The following is a 20,095-nucleotide window of genomic DNA, read 5'->3' on the forward strand; positions in this document are numbered from 1 at the left end:
AGACCACAAAAATTGATGACCTATCCTCAGGATAGGCTATCAATATCTGATCGGTTGGGTCCAGCGGTTCACAGTATTACAGTATTCACTCGAATGGAAGAAGGCTGTAATACTGTGAAACGCCGCTCCAAGTGTGTATGCGATTCACAGTGTGAGCAGTAAAGGAAATGAAGGGGAAGCAGGGCTCGTACGTTCAAAACAGCTGAGCGACGGGGTGCCGGAAGTCTGACCCCGACCGATCAGATATTGAATAATAATTATTTAACTGTGTTTTGGCACTTCACAACAAAATCTGTCATATGGTGATCTGTGATAAGCCTGCAGGTAAGGATTGAAGTTTTTCAAGCAGATCGCTTTTGTGCAAGACATCCTGCACAGAGATGGATATAACTATGTACGCAAATGTGTATGAGCTATACAAGTAACAAAACAGAGACAGAATTGTTTTCCACTTTAAATTCTGCTTTATTAGACACAAAAGAACATTCCTATTAAAAGAGTTCTTGATGAATTATCCGCTGTCATTTTTCTATTTTAAATCACAGCAGCATGAATCTTAACAAAAAGTTTTAAAAATTGTTTATAGATATGTTAACCTCTATGTATATAGCATGATATTTACATTGCATATTCAAGCTTGTTACGTAGCATGAGCTGCTTCTTCATTCAGAGTTATCTCCATCCTGCATGGGGATCTTGGGGCATTATTTTCTGAGGGAAAAATTAATACGAAAACAAAATGTAAATACAGTGGCTAAAAATAAATTGCATGTTACAATGGGGGTTTCCCAACATGAAATATCATAATCATAAAAAATTAACAAAGTTTTTAATTTACAAGCTGTAAAAAACGACCCACTGACCTTAATGGCTTATTTACACGAGCGTGTTAAACGTCCGTGGGACGGCCGTTGAAACAGCGGCCGTCCCACGGACCTATGTAATTGAATGTGGCCGTTCACACAGCCGTTGTTTCAACGGAACGTGTGAAGGGTCGGTGGGAAAAATCGGACATTTCCGTTCTTTCTACGCATCATTCCATAGACTTAGCTGAGCACACGGCTGCACCTCGGATTTGAAAGACGGCAGTTTTTCACATCCGAGATGCACAGCGTTCAGGTAAATAAGGCCTTACTTACATAGTATGGCAGCACCGTGTGTTCAAAGTGAATAGCAATGTGTACGTCCACCTGCTGTTGGACACGCATGCTTAGTCATTGTCCCCAGTCAGGTCACTGCAGAGCAACCTTATACAGATAGCTTCCTACCCTGCTTTTCAGGGAAGAAGCAGAGCTTCTGCAGGAGCATGGCAGTATAGATAGCTAGGCTATAGAAGGAGACATTCTCAGCTTACGATTTTAACCCCTTCCCGACATTTGTCGTAAGCATACGACATGGAAAGCCGGTGGTTCCCGCAAAATGTTGTATACTTACACCAAATGTTTGGCACCGGATCAGCTGTATCCGACATCCGGCTGTAATGGCGGGGGCTGAAATCAGCTTCGATCCCCGCCATTAATCCCTTCAATGCAGCGTTCAAACGTGATCGCTACATTTAAGCTGTTTGCAGCTCATCGGAACCCCAGCAATGAAATTGCCGGGGTTTCGGTGGCTGCAATGGCAACCGGAGGCGTAATACTGGCCTCCCGGTCTGCCAAGCACGGAAGCCGGTCAAGATCCGCCCGGCAGCGGAGCCAGATCGGCTTCCGTAGCCGCCGGCAAGATGGCGCCGGCTCAGGAGCTGATTCGGCGTCATCAGCGGTGGAAGTCAGCTGTATGTTACAGCTGACATTCACCTGTAATGGCAGGAATCGGAGCTAGCTCCGATCCCTGCCATTAACCCCTTCGATGCAGCAATCGAAAGCGATTGCTGCATCTTAGCGGTTGCTAGCAGATCGCCAGCCCTGACAGGCAATGAGGACTGGCGACTGCTGCTATGGCAACAGGAGACACAATGGTCTCCTGCTCTGCCATTACGGAAGCCGATTAGGCTCCGCCGGGAGGCTAAGCCTAATCGGCTTGCTGTCAGTGAATAACTGACAGATCTAATACATTGACCTACGTAGGTAGTGCAATGTATTAGAAAAAATAAATCTGACAGTTGGACCGTCAAGTCCCCTAGTGGGACTTGAGAAAGTGTAAAAAAAAAAGTGTAAAAAAAAAAGTGTAAAAAAAAAGTGTAAAAAAAGTAAAAAAAAAAGTGTAGAAAAAGTACAAAAAAAGTGTAAAAAAAAAAGTGTAAAAAAAAAAGTGTAAAAAAAAGTGTAAAAAAAAAAGTGTAAAAAAAGTAAAAAAAAAGTGTAAAAAAAGTAAAAAAAAAAGTGTAGAAAAAGTAAAAAAAAAGTGTAAAAAAAAAGTGAAAAACAACTTTGAAAACAATAAAACTTTCAAGTAATAAAATAAAACACAATCGCCCTTTTTCTCTTATCAAGTCCTTTATTATTGAAAAATAATAAACCATATGTATTTGGTATCGCCGCGACCGTAACAACCGGAGGTATCAAAATATTATATTATTTATTGCACGTGATGAACAGCATAAAAAAAACAAAAAAACGTAAAAAAACGTTACCAGAGTCTGTTTTTTGGTCACTTTGACCTACAAATATTGGAATAAAAAGTGAACAAAAAGTCGAACGTATCCAAAAATGGTACCTATAAAAACTATAGCTCGTCTCACAAAAAACAAGCCCTCATACAGCTCCGTCGACAAAAAAATTAAAAAATTATGGTTCTCACAACTTGGCGACAGAAAAAATACGTTCTTTTTACAAAAGTAATTTTATTGTGCAAAAAGTTGTAACACATAAAAAAGTGCTATAAATTAGGTATTACCGGAATCGTACGGACCCGCAGAATAAAGTTAACACGTAATTTATAACGGATGGTGAACGCTGTATAAAAAAATCTAAAAAAACTATGCCAGAAATGCGTTTTTTTGTTTACCTGGCCCCCCAAAAAATAGGATAAAAGGTGATCAAAAAGTTGCACGTACCCCAAATTGGTACCAACAACAACTACAGCTCGTCCCGCAAAAAAAAGCCCTCATACCACTAAGTCTATGAAAAAATTAAATTAGTTAAGGCTCCAATATATCAGGAAATAAAAAATATGCAGTTGTGCCAGCCCAAGGGGGAACATTTCTTCTGTTTCAAGAGGCGATTTATCAAGGACCTAAAATAAGGGAACAAGGAAGGGGAGGGCCCAAACATATCCGCTGGAAGCGATGGTGCCCGTATTATACCAGAACAACACTTTCTCAGCAAAATTCCCCAAACTGCAAAGGTGCGGAGTGAAGACCAAAAGGGGCATAAGAAAGGATTGCTTCACAGCGTAACACACATATATGGATCTTTTTATTGTTTTTTTTACCCCATTATTATGCCACTTGACTATGCCCCTGATGTACTCTGCCCAGCTTACATGTACCCCCACATTATAAATGGAATAATCAAACAAATCTACTACCAAGCAAAATCCACTCTCCAAAAGCCAAATGGCGCTCCCTCCGCTCTGAACCCGACAATGTGCCCAAACAGCAGTTTCCTTCCACATATATGACATTGTCATACCCGGGAGAACCCTTTTAACAATTTTTGGGGTGTGTCTCCAGTGTCATAAGCTGGGCATGACATTTGTCACTGAAATGGCATATCTAGGGAAAAAAATATAAATTTTTAATTTGCACCATCCGCAAAAGACCTGTGGGGTGAAAATGCTCACTACACCCCTTAATAAATGCCTTGAGGAGTGTAGTTTCCAAATGAGGTCACTTCTCAGGGGTTTCTTTTTATTATTTCACATCTGAGCCTCTGCAGTTGTGAACCAATATTTTGTAAATCGCCAAATTAGGCCTCACGCTTTCACTCCTGAGCCTGGTCGAATGTCCAGGCAAAAGATTAGGGCCACATGTAGGGTGTTTCTAAAACCGGGAAACACAGCATAATAATTAGAGAGCTGTCTTGTTATGGTGGCACAAGCTGGGCACCACATATTGGCATATCTATGGAAAAAAAAATCTAATTTTCACTCTGCAACATCGAGTGCACACTAAATTTCTACAAAACACCTGCAGGGTTAAAATGTTTACTACACCCCTAGGTAAATGCATTGAGGTGTGTAGTTTCCAAAATTGGGTCACTTCTGGGGGGTTTTCACTGTTTTGGGCCCACAGGCGCCCAGAAACCAATCTAGCAACATCTGCACTCCAAATGGCGCTCCTTCCCTTCTGAGCCCTGCCGTGTGCCCAAACAGCAGTTTATGACCACATATGGGGTATTGCCGTACTCGGGAGAAATTGCTTTACAAATGTTGTTTTTTTTTTTTTCCTTTATTTGTTGAGAAAATGAAACATTTTGCGCTAAATCTACGTCTTATTGAAGAAAAAGGATTGTTTTTATTTTCACTGCCCAATTTTAATAAATTCTATGAAACATGTAGGGTCAAAATGCTTACTACACCCCTAGATGAATTCCTCAAGAGGTGTAGTTTCCTAAATGAAGTCACTTTTTGGGCGTTTTCATTGTTTTGTCCCCTCAGGGACTTTGCAAATGTGACATGGCCTCTGCAAACCATTCCTGCTAAATGTGATCTCCAAAAGCCAAATAGCGCTCTTTCCCTTCTAAGCTCTGCCGTGTGTCCAAACAGCCAGTTATTACCACATGTGGGGTATTTTTTTACTTGGGAGAAATTGCTTTTCAAATTTTGCGGGGCTTTTTCTCCTTCAGTCCTTGTGGAAATTAGAAAAAAAATTAGCTAAACCTACATTTTCTTTGTAAAAATTTAGATTGTCATTTTCAGGGCCTACTTCCAATAATGCTCACTATACCCCTAGATAATTTCCTCGAGGTGGGTAGTTTCCAAATTGGGGTCACTTTTGGGGGATTTTCACTGTTTTGGCACCGCAAGAGCACTTCAAACCTGACATGGTGCCTAAAATATATTCTAATAAAAATAAGGCCCCCCAAAATCCTCTAGGTAATCCTTTGATTCTGAGGCCAGTGCTTCATTCCAGTAGCACGCTACGGCCACATGTGGGACATTTCCAAAAACTGCAGAACCTGGGCAATAAATATTGAGTTGCATTTCTCTGGTAAAACCTTCTGTGTTATAAAAATTTTTTTTATTAAAAATGTATTTCTGCAAAAAAATATGAAATTTGTACATTTCACCTCTACTTTGCTTTAATTCCTGTGAAATGTCTAAAGGGTTAAGACATTTTCTAAATGCTGTTTTGAATACTTTGAGGGGTGAAGTTTTTAAAATAGGGTGACTTTTTTGGGGGTTTCTAATATATAAGGCCCTCAAAGCCACTTCACAACTGAACTGGCCTCTGTAAAAATAGCCTTTTGAAATTTTCTTGAAAATGTGAGAAATTGCTGCTAAAGTTCAAAGCCTTGTAACGTCCTAGAAAAATAAAAGGATGTTCAAAAAACGATGCCAATCTAAAGTAGACATATGGGGGATGCTAATTAGGAACAATTTTGTGTGTTATAACTGCCAGTCTTATAAGCAGATACATTTAAATTGAGAAAAATGCAAATTTTTCGCTAAATTTTGGCGTTTTTCACAATTAAATACTGAACATATCGAGCAAATTTTGCCAGTAACATAAAGTCCAATGTGTCACGAGAAAACAATCTCAGAATCGCTTGGATAGGTGAAAGCATTCCGAAGTTATTACCACATAAAGTGAAACATGTCAGATTTGAAAAATGAGGCTCTGTCAGGAAGATCAAAAGTGGCCAAAGAGGGAAGGGGTTAAAGTGCTACATCCAGACAGCTGATATTAACCCTGCACATGCCCACTCAGTCTTTGTTTTATTTAATTAAATTCTCAATGGTTTCTAAGGGAGTGCATACTGTGGATGTCACACGGTATAGGTATTCACTACTTTAAATCCCATGCTACCGATCTACGGGGAAGGAAGGAACTAAACTAACTATACATATATATATATATACCCTCCTCCAGAAGAACAAGTTAGGAGCAGCACCAAGGGTGACACAGGGAAGTAAAGACGACATTGCAAGTTAGGCCCTATTCACACGACAGGGATTCTCGGCCGTGTGATGGCTGTTCTTTGAGCGGCGTAGGAACAATAGACCCCAAATGGGGCTATCCACGCGGCCGATTTTTTGACGGCCCGGTAATCCGGGATGTCAAAAAAATGGTACATGTCCTAATATGGGCCGTTCTCCCAGCCGTACAGCTCCCATAGAAGTCTGAGGGGCCGTGTACAGCTCTCTTCTCCTCCTCACAGTGCGAAGTGCATGGGAGGAGGATGGTATTTTGTTGCTCCCTGTAGGAGCTGAATCCCTAATACCCGGCCACAGCTTCGGCCGAAGCGGTGGTAGGGGAATCTGCTCCAGGAGAAGTCAAATGTGGGGCAGTGTGTGGCGGGTACGGCCCACCGAGGGCAGTGTGTGGCGGGCACGGCCCACCGAGGGCAGTGTGTGGCGGGCACGACCCACCGAGGGCAGTGTGTGGCGGGCACGGCCCACCGAGGGCAGTGTGTGGCGGGCACGGCCCACCGAGGGCAGTGTGTGGCGGGCACGGCCCACCGAGGGCAGTGTGTGGCGGGCACGGCCCACCGAGGGCAGTGTGTGGCGGGCACGGCCCACCGAGGGCAGTGTGTGGCACTCTCCTGGAGCGGAACCCCCGGCCACAGCAGCCTGTGGGAAGTAATTTTGCTCCAGGGGAAGTCCCTGACTTCTGTCCATATATGGAATGGACAGTGACTTCTGGAGCAGAATTACTGGCCCCAGCGGTGTCGGGGACGGCTGTGCCTGGGGATTCCGCTTCAGGAGAAGTCCCTGACATCACTGTCCAGATATGGACAGTGAAGTCCGGGAGCAGAATAACCGGCCACAGCGTCGGCCGCTGTAGCCGGGGATTCGGCTTCATGTCCTGACGTCACTGTTCATATATGGACAGTGAAGTCAGGAATTTCTCTTGGAGAGGATTCCGCCTCAGGAGAAGTCCCTGACGTCACTGTCAATATATGGACAGGGATGTCAGGGACTTCTCCTGGAGCAGAATTCTCGGCCACAGCTTCGGCAATACTGTGGCCAGGGATTAGGGATTCCACTCCTGCAGGGAGCAAAAAAAAAAATCTCCTCACATGCGCTTCGCACTGAGGAGGAAAAGAGAGCGAACGAGCAGCAGAAAGCTCAACAGTCACTCGGATCACATCCAAGTGGCAGCCGTGCTTTACTCTATGGGAGCCATGCGGCCAGGAGAACAGCCCAGAACAGGGCTTGTTCCATTTTTACAAAGTCGGCCGTGTGAATAGCTCCATTTGGAGTCTATTGTTCCTACTGCGGCCGTCATAAAACAGAGAATCCCTGTCGTGTGATTAGGGCCTTACTTTAAAACAGTTATTAACAGTATTTCTGGGCTTTTGATATGAAAGCGATTGTGGAATGACCTATTTATGTCAGGTTATATTAACTTTGGCCTGAGTGGCATTACTCAAACATTGAAATACGTTAAACTATAGTTCATTTGCAGTCACAGAATATGGCTGCACCACTACACACGTGTGTTGGAGAGCAGTCTGTTACATTACTAACTAGTTTAGGTTCATCTTTTACATAGCACTGGTTAATGTTAAAATGTTACAAAATGCTTCCATGGGAGAATAACCCTGTAGATGGAGTTTAAGGCTATGTTCACACGGGGTATATTGTCGAGTTTTTTGACGCGGAAACCGCGTTGCAAAACTCGGCAAAAACGGCCCGAGAACGCCTCCCATTGATTTCAATGGGAGGCGTCGGCGTCTTTTTCCCGCGAGCAGTAAAACTGCCTCGCGGGAAAAAGAAGCGACATGCCCTATCTTCGGGCGCTTCCGCCTCTGACCTCCCATTGACTTCAATGGGAGGCAGGAGAAAGGGTATTTCTCGCTGTTTTATGCCCGCGGCGCTCAATGGCCGAGGGCGAAAAACGGCGCGATAATCGCCGCGAAAATCGGCGTGCAGGGAGAGGAATATCTGCCTCAAAGTTCCAAACGGAATTTTGAGGCAGATATTCCTCCCCCAAAATACTCCGTGTGAACATAGCCTAATAGAGCATGCCACAATTGTTTTCGGTTGTATTTGTATGGAATCTGCTGTACCTTTTATACAGAGGGTTTTTCTTTCAGAGGGCTCATGCAAGTCTATGAAAGCCCTACTATGGATCATAATACGGTCTGTTCTGCATATTTTAAATACCCAATATGTAGAACATTAACTTAAGGATTCTGCGGCTTTTCAAACGAATGACTACCCATAAAATACATTGTCAAGCTCAGTCAACCAACATATTCCAGGTAAATACTCCTAGTAGCCAACACGGCCCAAAACATTATTGTGCTGTTTAGTTAATAGGATCGCTGAAAGAATACAGCATATAGCTATAAGCCCAGTGTATTCATGAGGGGAGTGCTCTCCCCTGCCCTTTAGGCCAGTGTTTGTCAGGCTGCTATGTAAAGGTCAACGGTCACTGCAGAGGGGGGAAAAAGCACTCCATTCAAAAATACACTGGTCTCATAACTATCAGTGATCCTATTTCCCAAAGGGCACACACTTTTTTTGTGTGTGCCATTTTGGGTGTACGATGGACCTGTGGCTGTAATATGCTGCCCTTCCATAGGGCAGCATATTTATCTAACAGATCCACTTTAAAGTGTCTCTCTGCACTTGCTAACCGGTTCTAAAGCCGGGAACATGATTATTACATTCATATGCCCCTATAGGGCATATGGAATGGAGTTTTTCAGCTGGCATTAACCCCTTTCAGCATAAACTAGCAGTGCTGTCCAAGAAAATGCCAAGCCTGCAAACAGAAAAAAATGCATGACAGAAGTCTGTTCGCATAATCCTTAGCACGTTTAGACCTAAAAAGGTCTTGGAAATGTGTGAGGTTCCCCACTAATTGCATATTGGAAGTAGGAATGCACGATGCATCAAAATTTCGATACGGTTTCAATACTCTGCATCCCCAAACGATTCAACACCGTTATTTCATATATTTCGATAAGTATAGTAACACATGAATGTATGAGAGCGAGGCTGCGGCTGTGCAATACGGTCATTGTCGCGCTCCCGAGTCCTGACAAGTGTGCGGGGTCAAGATGATGTGATGTGGCCGGCGCTGCACTAATGAGTGGTGGCACTGAAAACAGAACATGCCGGGCGCACTGCAAAACACCCCCATGTTCTGTCACAAGTGCCTGAACCGCCGCTCATTAGTGCAGCGCCGGCCGCATCTCCTCATGCTGACCGCGCGTGCACTTCTTGTCAGGAGCGGCGCAATGGCTGTATTACACAGCCGCAGCCCCGCTGGCGATCAGAGAAACCTTTAATCTCCGCCGTTATTCTCCTGAATGCTGCGATCAAAGCGGACTGCAGCATTCAGGGGAAAATGAGAAGGGGGGGATGCCCCTTGTATCACGTCACAGGGAATTCCTGACACGCGATTGAGGGACATACCATATATGGGCTGACAGCCCAGGGTCCATTGAAGGACCCCAGGGCTGTCTGATCATATTTCCTGTTGCTAGGGCATACTTAGGTGTACTATCAGTACACAGGCTAATGTACTGTAACATAGATCTATAACAGTACATTAAAGTTTAAAAAATAAAGTAAAAACAAAGTAATGTTAAATAAAAAAAAAAAATACACACACCTTTTTTTACAATAAACATTAAAATAAGTCTCAATACATAAAATATTCACATATTCAGTATTAGCGCTGCCGTAATAACCTGCACAACATTTTTTTGCATCATTTATGAGGTGTACGCTGTCAAAAAATAAAATAAAAACTGCTTTCTTTCACTTATCAATGTAAGGCACGAGGTGCGATGAATATAACCTCCCTGTGCCTCACATTAATAGTAATTAACCCCACCATGTACCTTACATATTAACCCATTATGACTGAGAATCATGATGGGGTTAATTACTATTAATGTGAGGCACGTGGAGGTTAAATTCATGATCACACATCCGAAAAAGGAAGAACTTTTTATTTTATTATTATTGTTGACAAAGTATCGAAATCAAAATACTAAACAAAGTATCGGTATCGAAGTCCAAATTCTGGTATCGGGACATCCCTAATTGGAAGTCCATTACATATTTGATGCAGCAGCCTTGTTAAAAGTTAACATGTCTAACCTTACAATAATTTTCTCTTTTTAGTACATTACTTATCGGTGCGGGGTCCGGGTGTCTGATCCCCACTGATCATATACGGATGACTTATCCGGTGGATACGTCATCAGTTTTTCAGTAGTGGACAACCCTTTTAAACGTTTCTTCAGAATGGGAGTCTATGGGCGACGGATGGCATCAGTCAGGCATTCATCACAGCCATCCAGTAAAAAAAATATACGTTAAACATATAGGTTTTTTAACGTGGGCAACAGATGTAACTATGACACATGAAGGCTTTCTTTTTTTTTTTTTTAACAGGTTTGTTTAACGTCTTATGGTAAACATCTCGGTATATGCTGTGTTCACAGATAAGTTAAAGGAGGACACATCTGTAAAATACAAAACCTCCTCATATTTTAAAAGATTTACAATGTAAGAAAAATCTGTGTAAAAAGTATATAGTTATTTTCAACACCCAACATATTTAAAGATATAGAATAGAAAGTGGGGTGTGGGAAACTGGTGGTCCACGGTACTTGACGTAAAACACTCAGGCATTATCAGCAGACACTTATAGCCATACACTATACAAGAAACTTTGCATCATTTAAGCTTTATCCATCATTATTACGGCGTTTATAATGTCTCTTTGTATTTACAAGTAATTTCATCTAACTAGTTTCAGATTACCTGCAAATTGATAAAAACTACACACCTTTTCCAATTTGTTCTTCCACAATTAAACAATCATCCTCCTCCTCCTCATCATCTTCCTCTTCCGTGTCTGCCTGGAAGCCATCGGATTCCAATGTTGTTGCCTATAGTATACAGAGAATAGATTTTTTTTAATAATTCATAACTGATTTTAGAATTGTAAGTCTTATAACCCATTAAAAAAGTTTCTGCCACAATATTCCAAAACTTTGTTTTTCCAGGGACATAGCTGTATGACAGCTTGTTTTTCTACAGGACGAGTTTTATTTTCCTTTGGTACCATTTTAAGGTACATATACATTAGCATTTAAGTTTTATTAACCCCTTAGCGCACAATGACGTAAAAGCTGCGGGTGTCAGCTGTGTTTTGTAGCAGACACCTGGGACTAACTGCCAGGAACAGTAATCATGCTGTTCCTGGCAGTTTAACCCGTCAAACATTGCGGTCAATCGCAATCACAGCATTTGAGCGGTTATCGGGGGGCGGGGGGGGAGACAGACTTCTAAAATGTTTAGAAGAAAGTGAAATAAAGTTCGTAGTGATCATTTTTTTTTTTTTTAGAAGTTCAAACAAACCCCCCCTTTTCCCATTTGAACAAAATTGGCATCGCTGCGCCCGTAAAGTCCGAACTATTACAATATACCATTATTTAACCCACAAGGTGAACGCTCTAAAAAAAAAAAATTATAAAAATTGATCAAAAAGTTGTTTGTACAAAAAACATGGTACCAATAAAAACTACAGATCGTCCTGCAAACCAAAAAAAAAAAAAGTTATGGCTCTCAGAACGTGGTGAAACCAAATTTTTTTTTAACAAAGTTCATGCTTTGTAAAAGTAGTAAAGTATTTAAAAACCTATATAAATTAGGTATCACTGTAACCGTATTGAGACGCAGAATAAAGTGAAGTTGTAGTCTTTAACGCACACAAAGCCATAAAAACGAAACCCCCCCCAAAAAATAAATGGAGGAATCAGTTTGACCCAATTTCAGAAAATCTTTCATAGCACATTATATGGTACTTTATATGGTGCCAACAGAAACAACTTCTGCAAAAAGAAAATAAGCCCTCAAACCACTTTGACACAAAAAGAAAAAAAAATTACGGGTCTTAAAAGGTGGGGAGTATAAAACGAAAAAAACAATAAATCTTCACTGTAAATCTTCGACACGCATTTAGTAGCGATTCACAGATATTGCAGCCTTTTCTCCCACTGAAGTGAATGGGAGAAGAAAACTGCAATACCTGTGAATCGCCGCCAGATGCGTGTCAAAGATTCACAGTGTGCAAGTAAAAATGAAGCCAAATCAGCGCTGCACCCCCTTCAAAACAGTTGATCGGCGGGGGTCCATTGAGTCAGAACCCGACCCATCAGCTGTTGATGGCCCATCCTGAGGATAGGCCATCAATTATTTACTGGCTGGAAAACCCCTTTAGGACATCTGCGTTGCTCCTGCTTTAACTTATAGAATGTATAAACACATTAAAATTCATCTACCTCCCTAAATTACCAGATCTTTTTCACAGCGATGGTGCTGTTCCTGGCTGTTTAACTAGTTAAATGCCACGGTCAATAGTGACCACGGCATTTATAGTAGTTTTCCTATGAAGGACATTTATGACATTCACATAATATGTCATAAATGTCAGATGTGGGTCCCACCTCTGGGACTCGCATCCATCTCTAGAACGGGGCCCCTAAACCAAGTTCTCTTACCCGGCTCCTTAGTCTTCTGGCCACTTCCAGGTTACATGGTCGAGTTACAGAAACAGCGTAACTCGCTGAGCTACGTAGTTTCCATGATTCCCATTGAACTAAATAGTAGTTACGGGAACAGCATAGCATGCTACGCTGCTTCTGTAACTGCCATTCACCACTATGGGAGTTAGGAAAATAGCGTAGCTAAGCGAGTTACGCCGTTTCTGTAACTCATCCATGTACTGTACCAGCGATCTAATGATCGCTAGTTCAAGTCCCCTAGGGGAACTAATAAAATTCGTAAAAAAAAAAGTTTAATAAATTTCCAGGAGTGTAAAAAATGTTTAAAAGTTAAAATAAACAACCTTTTCCCATTTTTCCCCAAGCACAATGTAAAAATAAAAAAAATTGCTATCGCTGCGTCCGTAAAAGACTAACTATTACAATATAGCATTATTTCACTCACACAGTGAATGGCGTAAAAAAAAATGTAAAACCCCAGAATAGTTTTCTTTTGGTCACCATAGCGCTAAAAAGAATTAAATAAAAAGTGCTAAAAAAAAAATTTGTATGTACCAAAAAAAATGGTGCTAATAAAAACTACAGCTCGTCCCGCAAAAACTAAGCCCTCACAACTCTCAAACAATGGAAATATATAAGTTATGGCTCAGAATGTGGTGAAACGGAACAAATTTTTTTTAACCAATCGTTTTTCTTCGAAAATAGGAAAAAATGTCATATTTTACTTCTTTTACAGTTGTCTAAAACCTGGGTGGGTCTTCTAGTCAGGTGCATCTAATAGTCCTAAAAATACGGTAGTTAAAGAGGCTCTGTCACCAGATTTTGCAACCCCCTATCTGCTATTGCAGCAGATTGGCGCTGCAATGTAGATTACAGTAACGTTTTTATTTTTAAAAAACGAGCATTTTTGGCCAAGTTATGACCATTTTCGTATTTATGCAAATGAGGCTTGCAAAAGTACAACTGGGTGTGTTGAAAAGTAAAAGTACAACTGGGCGTGTATTATGTGTGTGTTTACTTCTTTTACTAGCTGGGCGTTGAGAAGAGAAGTATCATCCACTTCTCTTCACAACGCCCAGCTTCTGGCAGTGCAGATCTGTGACATCACTCACAGGTCCTGCATCGTGTCGGCACCAGAGGCTACAGTTGATTCTGCAGCAGCATCAGCATTTGCAGGTAAGTAGCTACATCGACTTACCTGCAAACGCCGATGCTGCTGCAGAATCATCTGTAGCCTCTGGTGCCGATGTGTCCTCGCTCGTCTGACACGATGCAGGACCTGTGAGTGACGTCACAGCGTGATCTGGCAGAAGCTGGGCGTTCTGAAGAGAAGTGGATGATACTTCTCATCAGAACGCCCAGCTAGTAAAAGTAGTAAACACGCCCCGATGTACGCACATAATACACGCCCAGTTGTACTTTTGCAAGCCTCATTTGCATAAATACGAAAATGGTCATAACTTGGCCAAAAATGCTCGTTTTTTAAAAATTAAAACGTTACTGTAATCTACATTGCAGCGCCTATCTGCTGCAATAGCAGATAGGGGTTGCAAAATCTGGTGACAGAGCCTCTTTAATTGTGACATTCTATACTACAAGATACTTTATGACTAAGAACTGTCCGATGCAACATGAAAATAATTGGTCCACTTGGCTGATAATTTAAGAACCACTTAAGATTATAATTAAGTTAGTTACCACGGTCTTAAAAGCTACTTACATCACTCACCGTTTCCAAAGCCTTGGCTTTTTTCATAAATTTTGTGATGGGCATACTGCCAGCAGATTTCCTCTTGCTGGATGTGGACATAGCTTGAATCTGTCCTCCGCTGCTTCCAGTTTCATCTTTGCTATACAAATTCACCTGGGTGATATAAGTCCACTGGCATGGCACAGGAAGACTTTCCTGCTGGAAGCTTTTCAAAACATCAGCGTGCACATACCAACATAGACGATGATCCGGACGCTTCTCATACACAGAATTCTCAGAGATAATGCGTTTCAATCGAGCTTTTGAGGGTAAGTTAATGTTGGTTTGATTTCGTGAGTTCGGGCTTACAGTTTCACATACTGTTGGGTTGCCAGCATCACTGAATGAGAACATACCACGCTGAAAGCACTCTTGGAACTCCTTAATGATTGTTTTACTTCCATGAACATTTCCATGTAGCAACGGCAGTAGACGTGTAAGGACTGTAGAGGGAAAAGTAGTAAGAGCTTTAGGAACCAACTATTTTATATTGTTGCCCCCCCCTCCATGTAAAAGCAGACCTAAAATCACAATCATAACAAAACATGCACACATTCTGTATTAAATCTATAACAGTGCAACTTGTATTTTAAGGCAACTATTCATAATGTGTGTTCTAAGTGGCTTTCCATAGTTTCTCACAGATATTCATATATGTGTAGACTGCAAAAACTTTGTGTTACAAAAAGGCTTGGAATATTTCTAACAAGAAATATATGCATTTTAATACCATCAAAATTACACACACTTGAATGCACCACTAATCTATGCCACATCAGGAAGAGAGATAGTCAGGTGTGAACCTGCCTAATCCTAATTTAATAGTAGTAAAGAAATTACAATTAAATTTATTTTACTTTTGCGTATTCAATTAGAGACCAAATTTCAATTTCAACGACTGACATTAAAATGCTGATCTGGCAAATACCACTCAAGTTCTATATTCTAAAATACACAACAATGTAAAAACAAAGAAACACTTTCTAAGTCTAGTGAAGTTCTAACTTGTAGCTACATGGTTATTAGCTCCTTAGCGACATCCGGTGTGAGTGTCTACACACACACACACACACACACATGATATAAAAATTCTACACCCCTGTTAAAATACCAGTTTTTGTCAGGTTATAAAACCAGTCCAAGATGAATAATTTCAGTACTTTTTCCACCTTTAACGTGACCCATAATCTGTACAATTCCATTGAAAAACAAACTGAAATCATTAATACAATAATGTGGTTGCAGAAGTGTGAACACCCTCTTATAATTGGGGATGTGGCTGTGTTCAGAATTAGCTTCTCTTCTCATTTAAACTCACGTTAAATAGTAGTCAGTACACAGCTTCCATTATTTAAAGTGATTCTGAATAACCCCATATAAAGTTCAGCTGTTCTATTCAGCATTTTCCTGACATTTTCTTCGTTGCATGTGACCGCAAAAGCCATGATCCGTAAAGAGCTTACAACACAAAGGGATCTAATTGTTGAAAGGCATCAGTCAGGAGAAGGGTACCAAAGAATTTCCAAGGCATTAGATATACCATCAAACAGGGTCACCAAGAAGTGGATTACATTTGGCACAACAGTGACATTACCAAGTACTGGACCTGCCTCAAAACTTGATGAAAAGACAAGACGAAAATTGGTCTGGGAGGCTACCAAGAGGCCTACAGCAACATTAACCCCTTACTCCTGACCGTGCCTGAAAATACCTTAATGACCAAGCCAGATTAAATCTGGTATGTCTGACTTTATCAGAGAATAACTGTGAAAGTTTTGAATATCCAAGTAATTCTGACATTGTTTTTTCGTCACATGTTGTACTTTATTTTAGTGGTAAAAGTAGACTGATACGATTTGCGGGAACTAATTAAAAAAATAGAGAAATTGAAGAATTTTTTAAAAAATTATCATTTTTCCCTATTTTTAACTGCAATATGTCACATATGTACATACATACTGTACAATTTTTTTTATTAAATATATATTTCCATCTCTTTACTCTATTTTGGCAGCACTTTTGAAAAAAAAATAAAATAAAATTTTTTGAGCAATTTAGAAGACTTACAAATTTAGTAATCATTTTATACATTTTGAAGTACATTTTGTTTTCCTGCACCAAGCCAGGTTTTCAGAGGCTCATAGGTGTCAGAATGGTCGAAACCCCCACAAGTGCCACCATTTTGAAAACTACACCCCTTAAGGTATTTATTAAGGGGTGTTGTAAGTATTTTGACCCCACAGTTTTTTTGTAAGAATTCATGCAAAGCAGGCGTAAAAAAATATAATTTCACTTTTTTCATAAAAGTATCACTTTGAAGACCGATTTCTTTGTAAAGCAACCATGAGAATGAAGAAACACACCCCAAAATCTATCACCCTGTTTCTCCGGTTTTCAAAAATGCCCCCATTGTGACCCTAATGCGTTGCCTGGACACACGGCAGGGACTGAAAGGAAGGGAGCAACCGGAGGCATTCAGGTCTCATATTTTGCTTGAAAATGTTTTAGGCCCCACTGTACATTTGGAGAGGTTTTGAACTACCAGAACAATAGAAACTCCCCATAAGCGACCCCATTTAGAAAACTAGACACCTTAAGGTATTTATCTAGGGGTGTAGTGAGTATTTTGACCCCACAGTTTTTTGCTAAATTGAATGCATAGCAGGTGAAATAAAAAAAATAAAAAACTTTTTATATAAAAGTATCACTTTGAAGACCGATTTCTTTGTAAAGCGACCATGAGAATGAAGAAACACCTCCCAAAATCTATCACCCTGTTTCTCCTGTTTTCAAAAATGCCCCCTTTGTGACCCTAATGCGTTGCCTGGACACAGGGCTCGAAATGGAGGGAGCACCCGGAGACTTTCAGGACACACATTTTGCTTGAAAATGTTTCAGGTCCCATTACACATTTATAGAGGCACTGAGCTGCCAAAAAGATAGAAACTCCCCATAAATGACCCCATTTTGAAAACTAGACCCCTTAAGGTATTCATCTAGGTGTGTACTAAGTATTTTGACCCCACAGTTTTTGCAGGAATTAATGCAAAGCACTTTTTTTCACAAGTGTGTCATTTTAAGGTCAGATTTCTTGTACAGAGGACATGAGAATAAGGAAATGCACCAGAAAATGTATCACCCTGTTTCTCCTGTGTTCAAAAATATCCCCACTGTGGCCCTAATGTGTTTCCTGGACACACGGCAGGACCCAAAAGGAAGGGAGCACCCGGAGGCTTTCAGGACACACATTTTGCTTGAAAATGGGAGGATTCTACTTTTCTAGATTGAGAAATATATGTCCCTAACAGTTTCTACACCCTATGACTATGTCGTGCTAAGAAAGCAGCTGACCTGAAATCATGTCAGTCCATATACATTATGTATATCAACCCGCTCTGATATATAGTAAGTTAGAGTGGGAAAATGTATTAAACTGTTGGCGGAAAAAGGCAATATATCCATCAATCCCTATATAAGGGACGAATATGCCAAGTGACGCGGTACACAATAACAAGCCCCTGCCCGGCAAGGTAGGAACCGCCATGTGCACAAAACAACCAATCACCTGTAGAATATATAAAGGAGCAGTGTCCCACACCGTATGTATAGATACAGTAAAGGACCACTACTCCCCAAATTAATGTCGCTATTTCTAGAAGTATTGTCGGGTGTAAGAGGTCCACCAAAAACCCAAACAAAACTGTAATAAAGCCCATAGTGTATTGATAAGGAACAGCTCGCTTATTAGAAATCCTCAGAATAAAAAGAAAAAATTATGTCGTATCCCCAGTCAGTAACAGCTATTTATGGCAGGACATAGTCATAACGGAAAAAGGAAATAAAAAGCTTTCAGGGCACAATTTTATCTTGAATGAATTTCAGGGCCTTATTCCACTTTATATAACCGGGTTATATCCCAAAATGACTCAATCTAGAAAAGTATATTTCCCTCCCTCCCAAAAAAAGTGATAAAAAAAAGAAATCTCTAAAAGAACCCTAAATTTTGGCATCTCCTAAATAAGCTGCTTCCCTAGAAAAAAAAGAAGGTGTACAGAAAAATAAAATCCTAAATAAATCCTGCATTTTAACTTTTATAGCGCACAAAAGAAAATTAGTAATGTGCGACGGTATGATAGATTTCAAAACAGGGACTTATGCATAGACCAGGGTTGGAAGGACAAGCGGAACAATAATATCTTGACTCACTTCGCTGTCCTCGTTTGCTGCAGACCCGACGCCGTTTTTTGGGGTATTTTTGGTTAGGTGTTGAAGGGATGGGGTGTAAAAAATGTTTTTCAACAAGTCGGCGTACATCCTCCGACTCATGGACTACTCTCTGGTCTGCAGATTGAAATAGGAGATCTTCAATCACTTACTCCTGAAATTCAAAGAATGTCGCCCTGCCCGCTGATTTTTTGTAGAGGACAAATGCATTGTGCATTGCAACCTGGATGAGGTATATTGCCACTTTTACACCACGTTCTGGTTTTCCTTTTAACCAGATAAGGTTGTAACATCTGGTCGCACAAATCTACCCCACCCATGAATTTGTTATAGCCGATGACACACACAGGCTTTTGTCTATCTGCAGAGGCTCCACGTTCTCTAACAGTTGCTGTTGCACTTGTATGGATAGTGCTGATCATGTAGACGTCCTTGCGGTCACAAAATTTTAAAGCCAGCATCTTCTCAATTTGAAAAGTGCATGACACCCCCTTTCGTAGTTTTTTATCCACAAGTTGACGTGGGAAACCTTTGCGATTCCTGCGTATTGTGCCACAGGCTCCGGTGTTGGCACAATGAAGGGCGCTAAACAATGGCACACTGGTATAAAAACTGTCCGTGTGTACATGATACCCCTTGTGTAGGAAAGGGCCAATTAAATCCCACACAATCTTACCAGTGGTACCAATATTTGGAGGGCACCCTGGCGGATTAAATTCACTGTCTTTACCCTCGTAGATCTTAAATGCACATGTGTAGCCAGTAGTGCTTTCACATAACTTGTAGATCTTTACCCCGTATTTTGCACTTTTTGAGGGTATGAATTGGCGGAATGAGAGACGCCCTTTGAAATTCATCCACTGCTAAATTTTGTTCAGGGGTATATGCTCCTAAAAAGGAGGAATTTAGAAAATTTAGCAAAGGCCTTAATTTATACAGCCGGTCACGGCTTCTGTCGCTGGAAGGGGGTGTCTGTAGGTTGTCACTAAAGTGTAGAAATCGCATAAGTATTTCGTACCTACTGCGTGACAATGCCAGAAAAAATGGGGGTGGCATGTATAGGGCTTGATGCCCAATATGACCTATTAGAGTTTTTTTTTTTATAATTCCCATGTTAAGGGTGAGGCCCAGAATTTTTTTTTATTTCCATTGCATTTGTGGGATTCCACAACCTGGCATGAGGTGACGAAGGCTTATTGGCAATGTACTGCCTGGCATACAAATTTGTTTCCTGCACAAAACGTTCCAAAACTTGGTCCGTAATAAAAATATTCAAATCATTTAGTGGTGAAAAATTACTGACATTGGGACTTATGCCAGGAGTAGCAATAAAGTCATTTATGGTGGGAGAAAATAAACTTGTGGGTTCCCACACTAAATCGGTTTGTTGGGGTTGTGCAATGTCAGGGGCTGCACTTTGAACGGACGTTGTAGCAACTGCACTGTCTCCCATATCACTGGTGCTGGGTCTCATATCTGTAGAATCCCTTGAAGCGACACATTCGCTGTCGCTTTCAAGTAAAAGCTCAACTTCAGATGC

The 20,095-nt window shown here is 41.0% G+C and overlaps 1 protein-coding gene across 4 annotated transcripts in view; it reads right to left on the reverse strand.

Annotated features, from left to right (window-relative positions):
* Positions 1 to 441: 441 nt before the first annotated feature.
* CHAF1A (chromatin assembly factor 1 subunit A) overlaps positions 442 to 20,095 on the reverse strand; it is a 292,690-nt gene continuing 273,036 nt past the window's right edge. For 3 of the 4 annotated variants that reach the window (XM_075863788.1, XM_075863800.1, XM_075863783.1), the window contains 3 exons: positions 14,302 to 14,774; positions 10,862 to 10,964; positions 442 to 711 (listed from right to left, as the gene is read on the reverse strand). In XM_075863788.1, coding sequence (XP_075719903.1) covers positions 641 to 711; positions 10,862 to 10,964; positions 14,302 to 14,774 — 647 coding nt within the window. In that variant the 3' untranslated portion in view covers positions 442 to 640. The remainder of the gene's footprint in view (positions 712 to 10,861; positions 10,965 to 14,301; positions 14,775 to 20,095) is intronic. The other variant, XM_075863793.1, reaches the window with a different exon arrangement.

Source organism: Rhinoderma darwinii, chromosome 1 (assembly GCF_050947455.1).
Source record: "Rhinoderma darwinii isolate aRhiDar2 chromosome 1, aRhiDar2.hap1, whole genome shotgun sequence".
Classification (NCBI taxonomy): domain Eukaryota; kingdom Metazoa; phylum Chordata; class Amphibia; order Anura; family Rhinodermatidae; genus Rhinoderma; species Rhinoderma darwinii.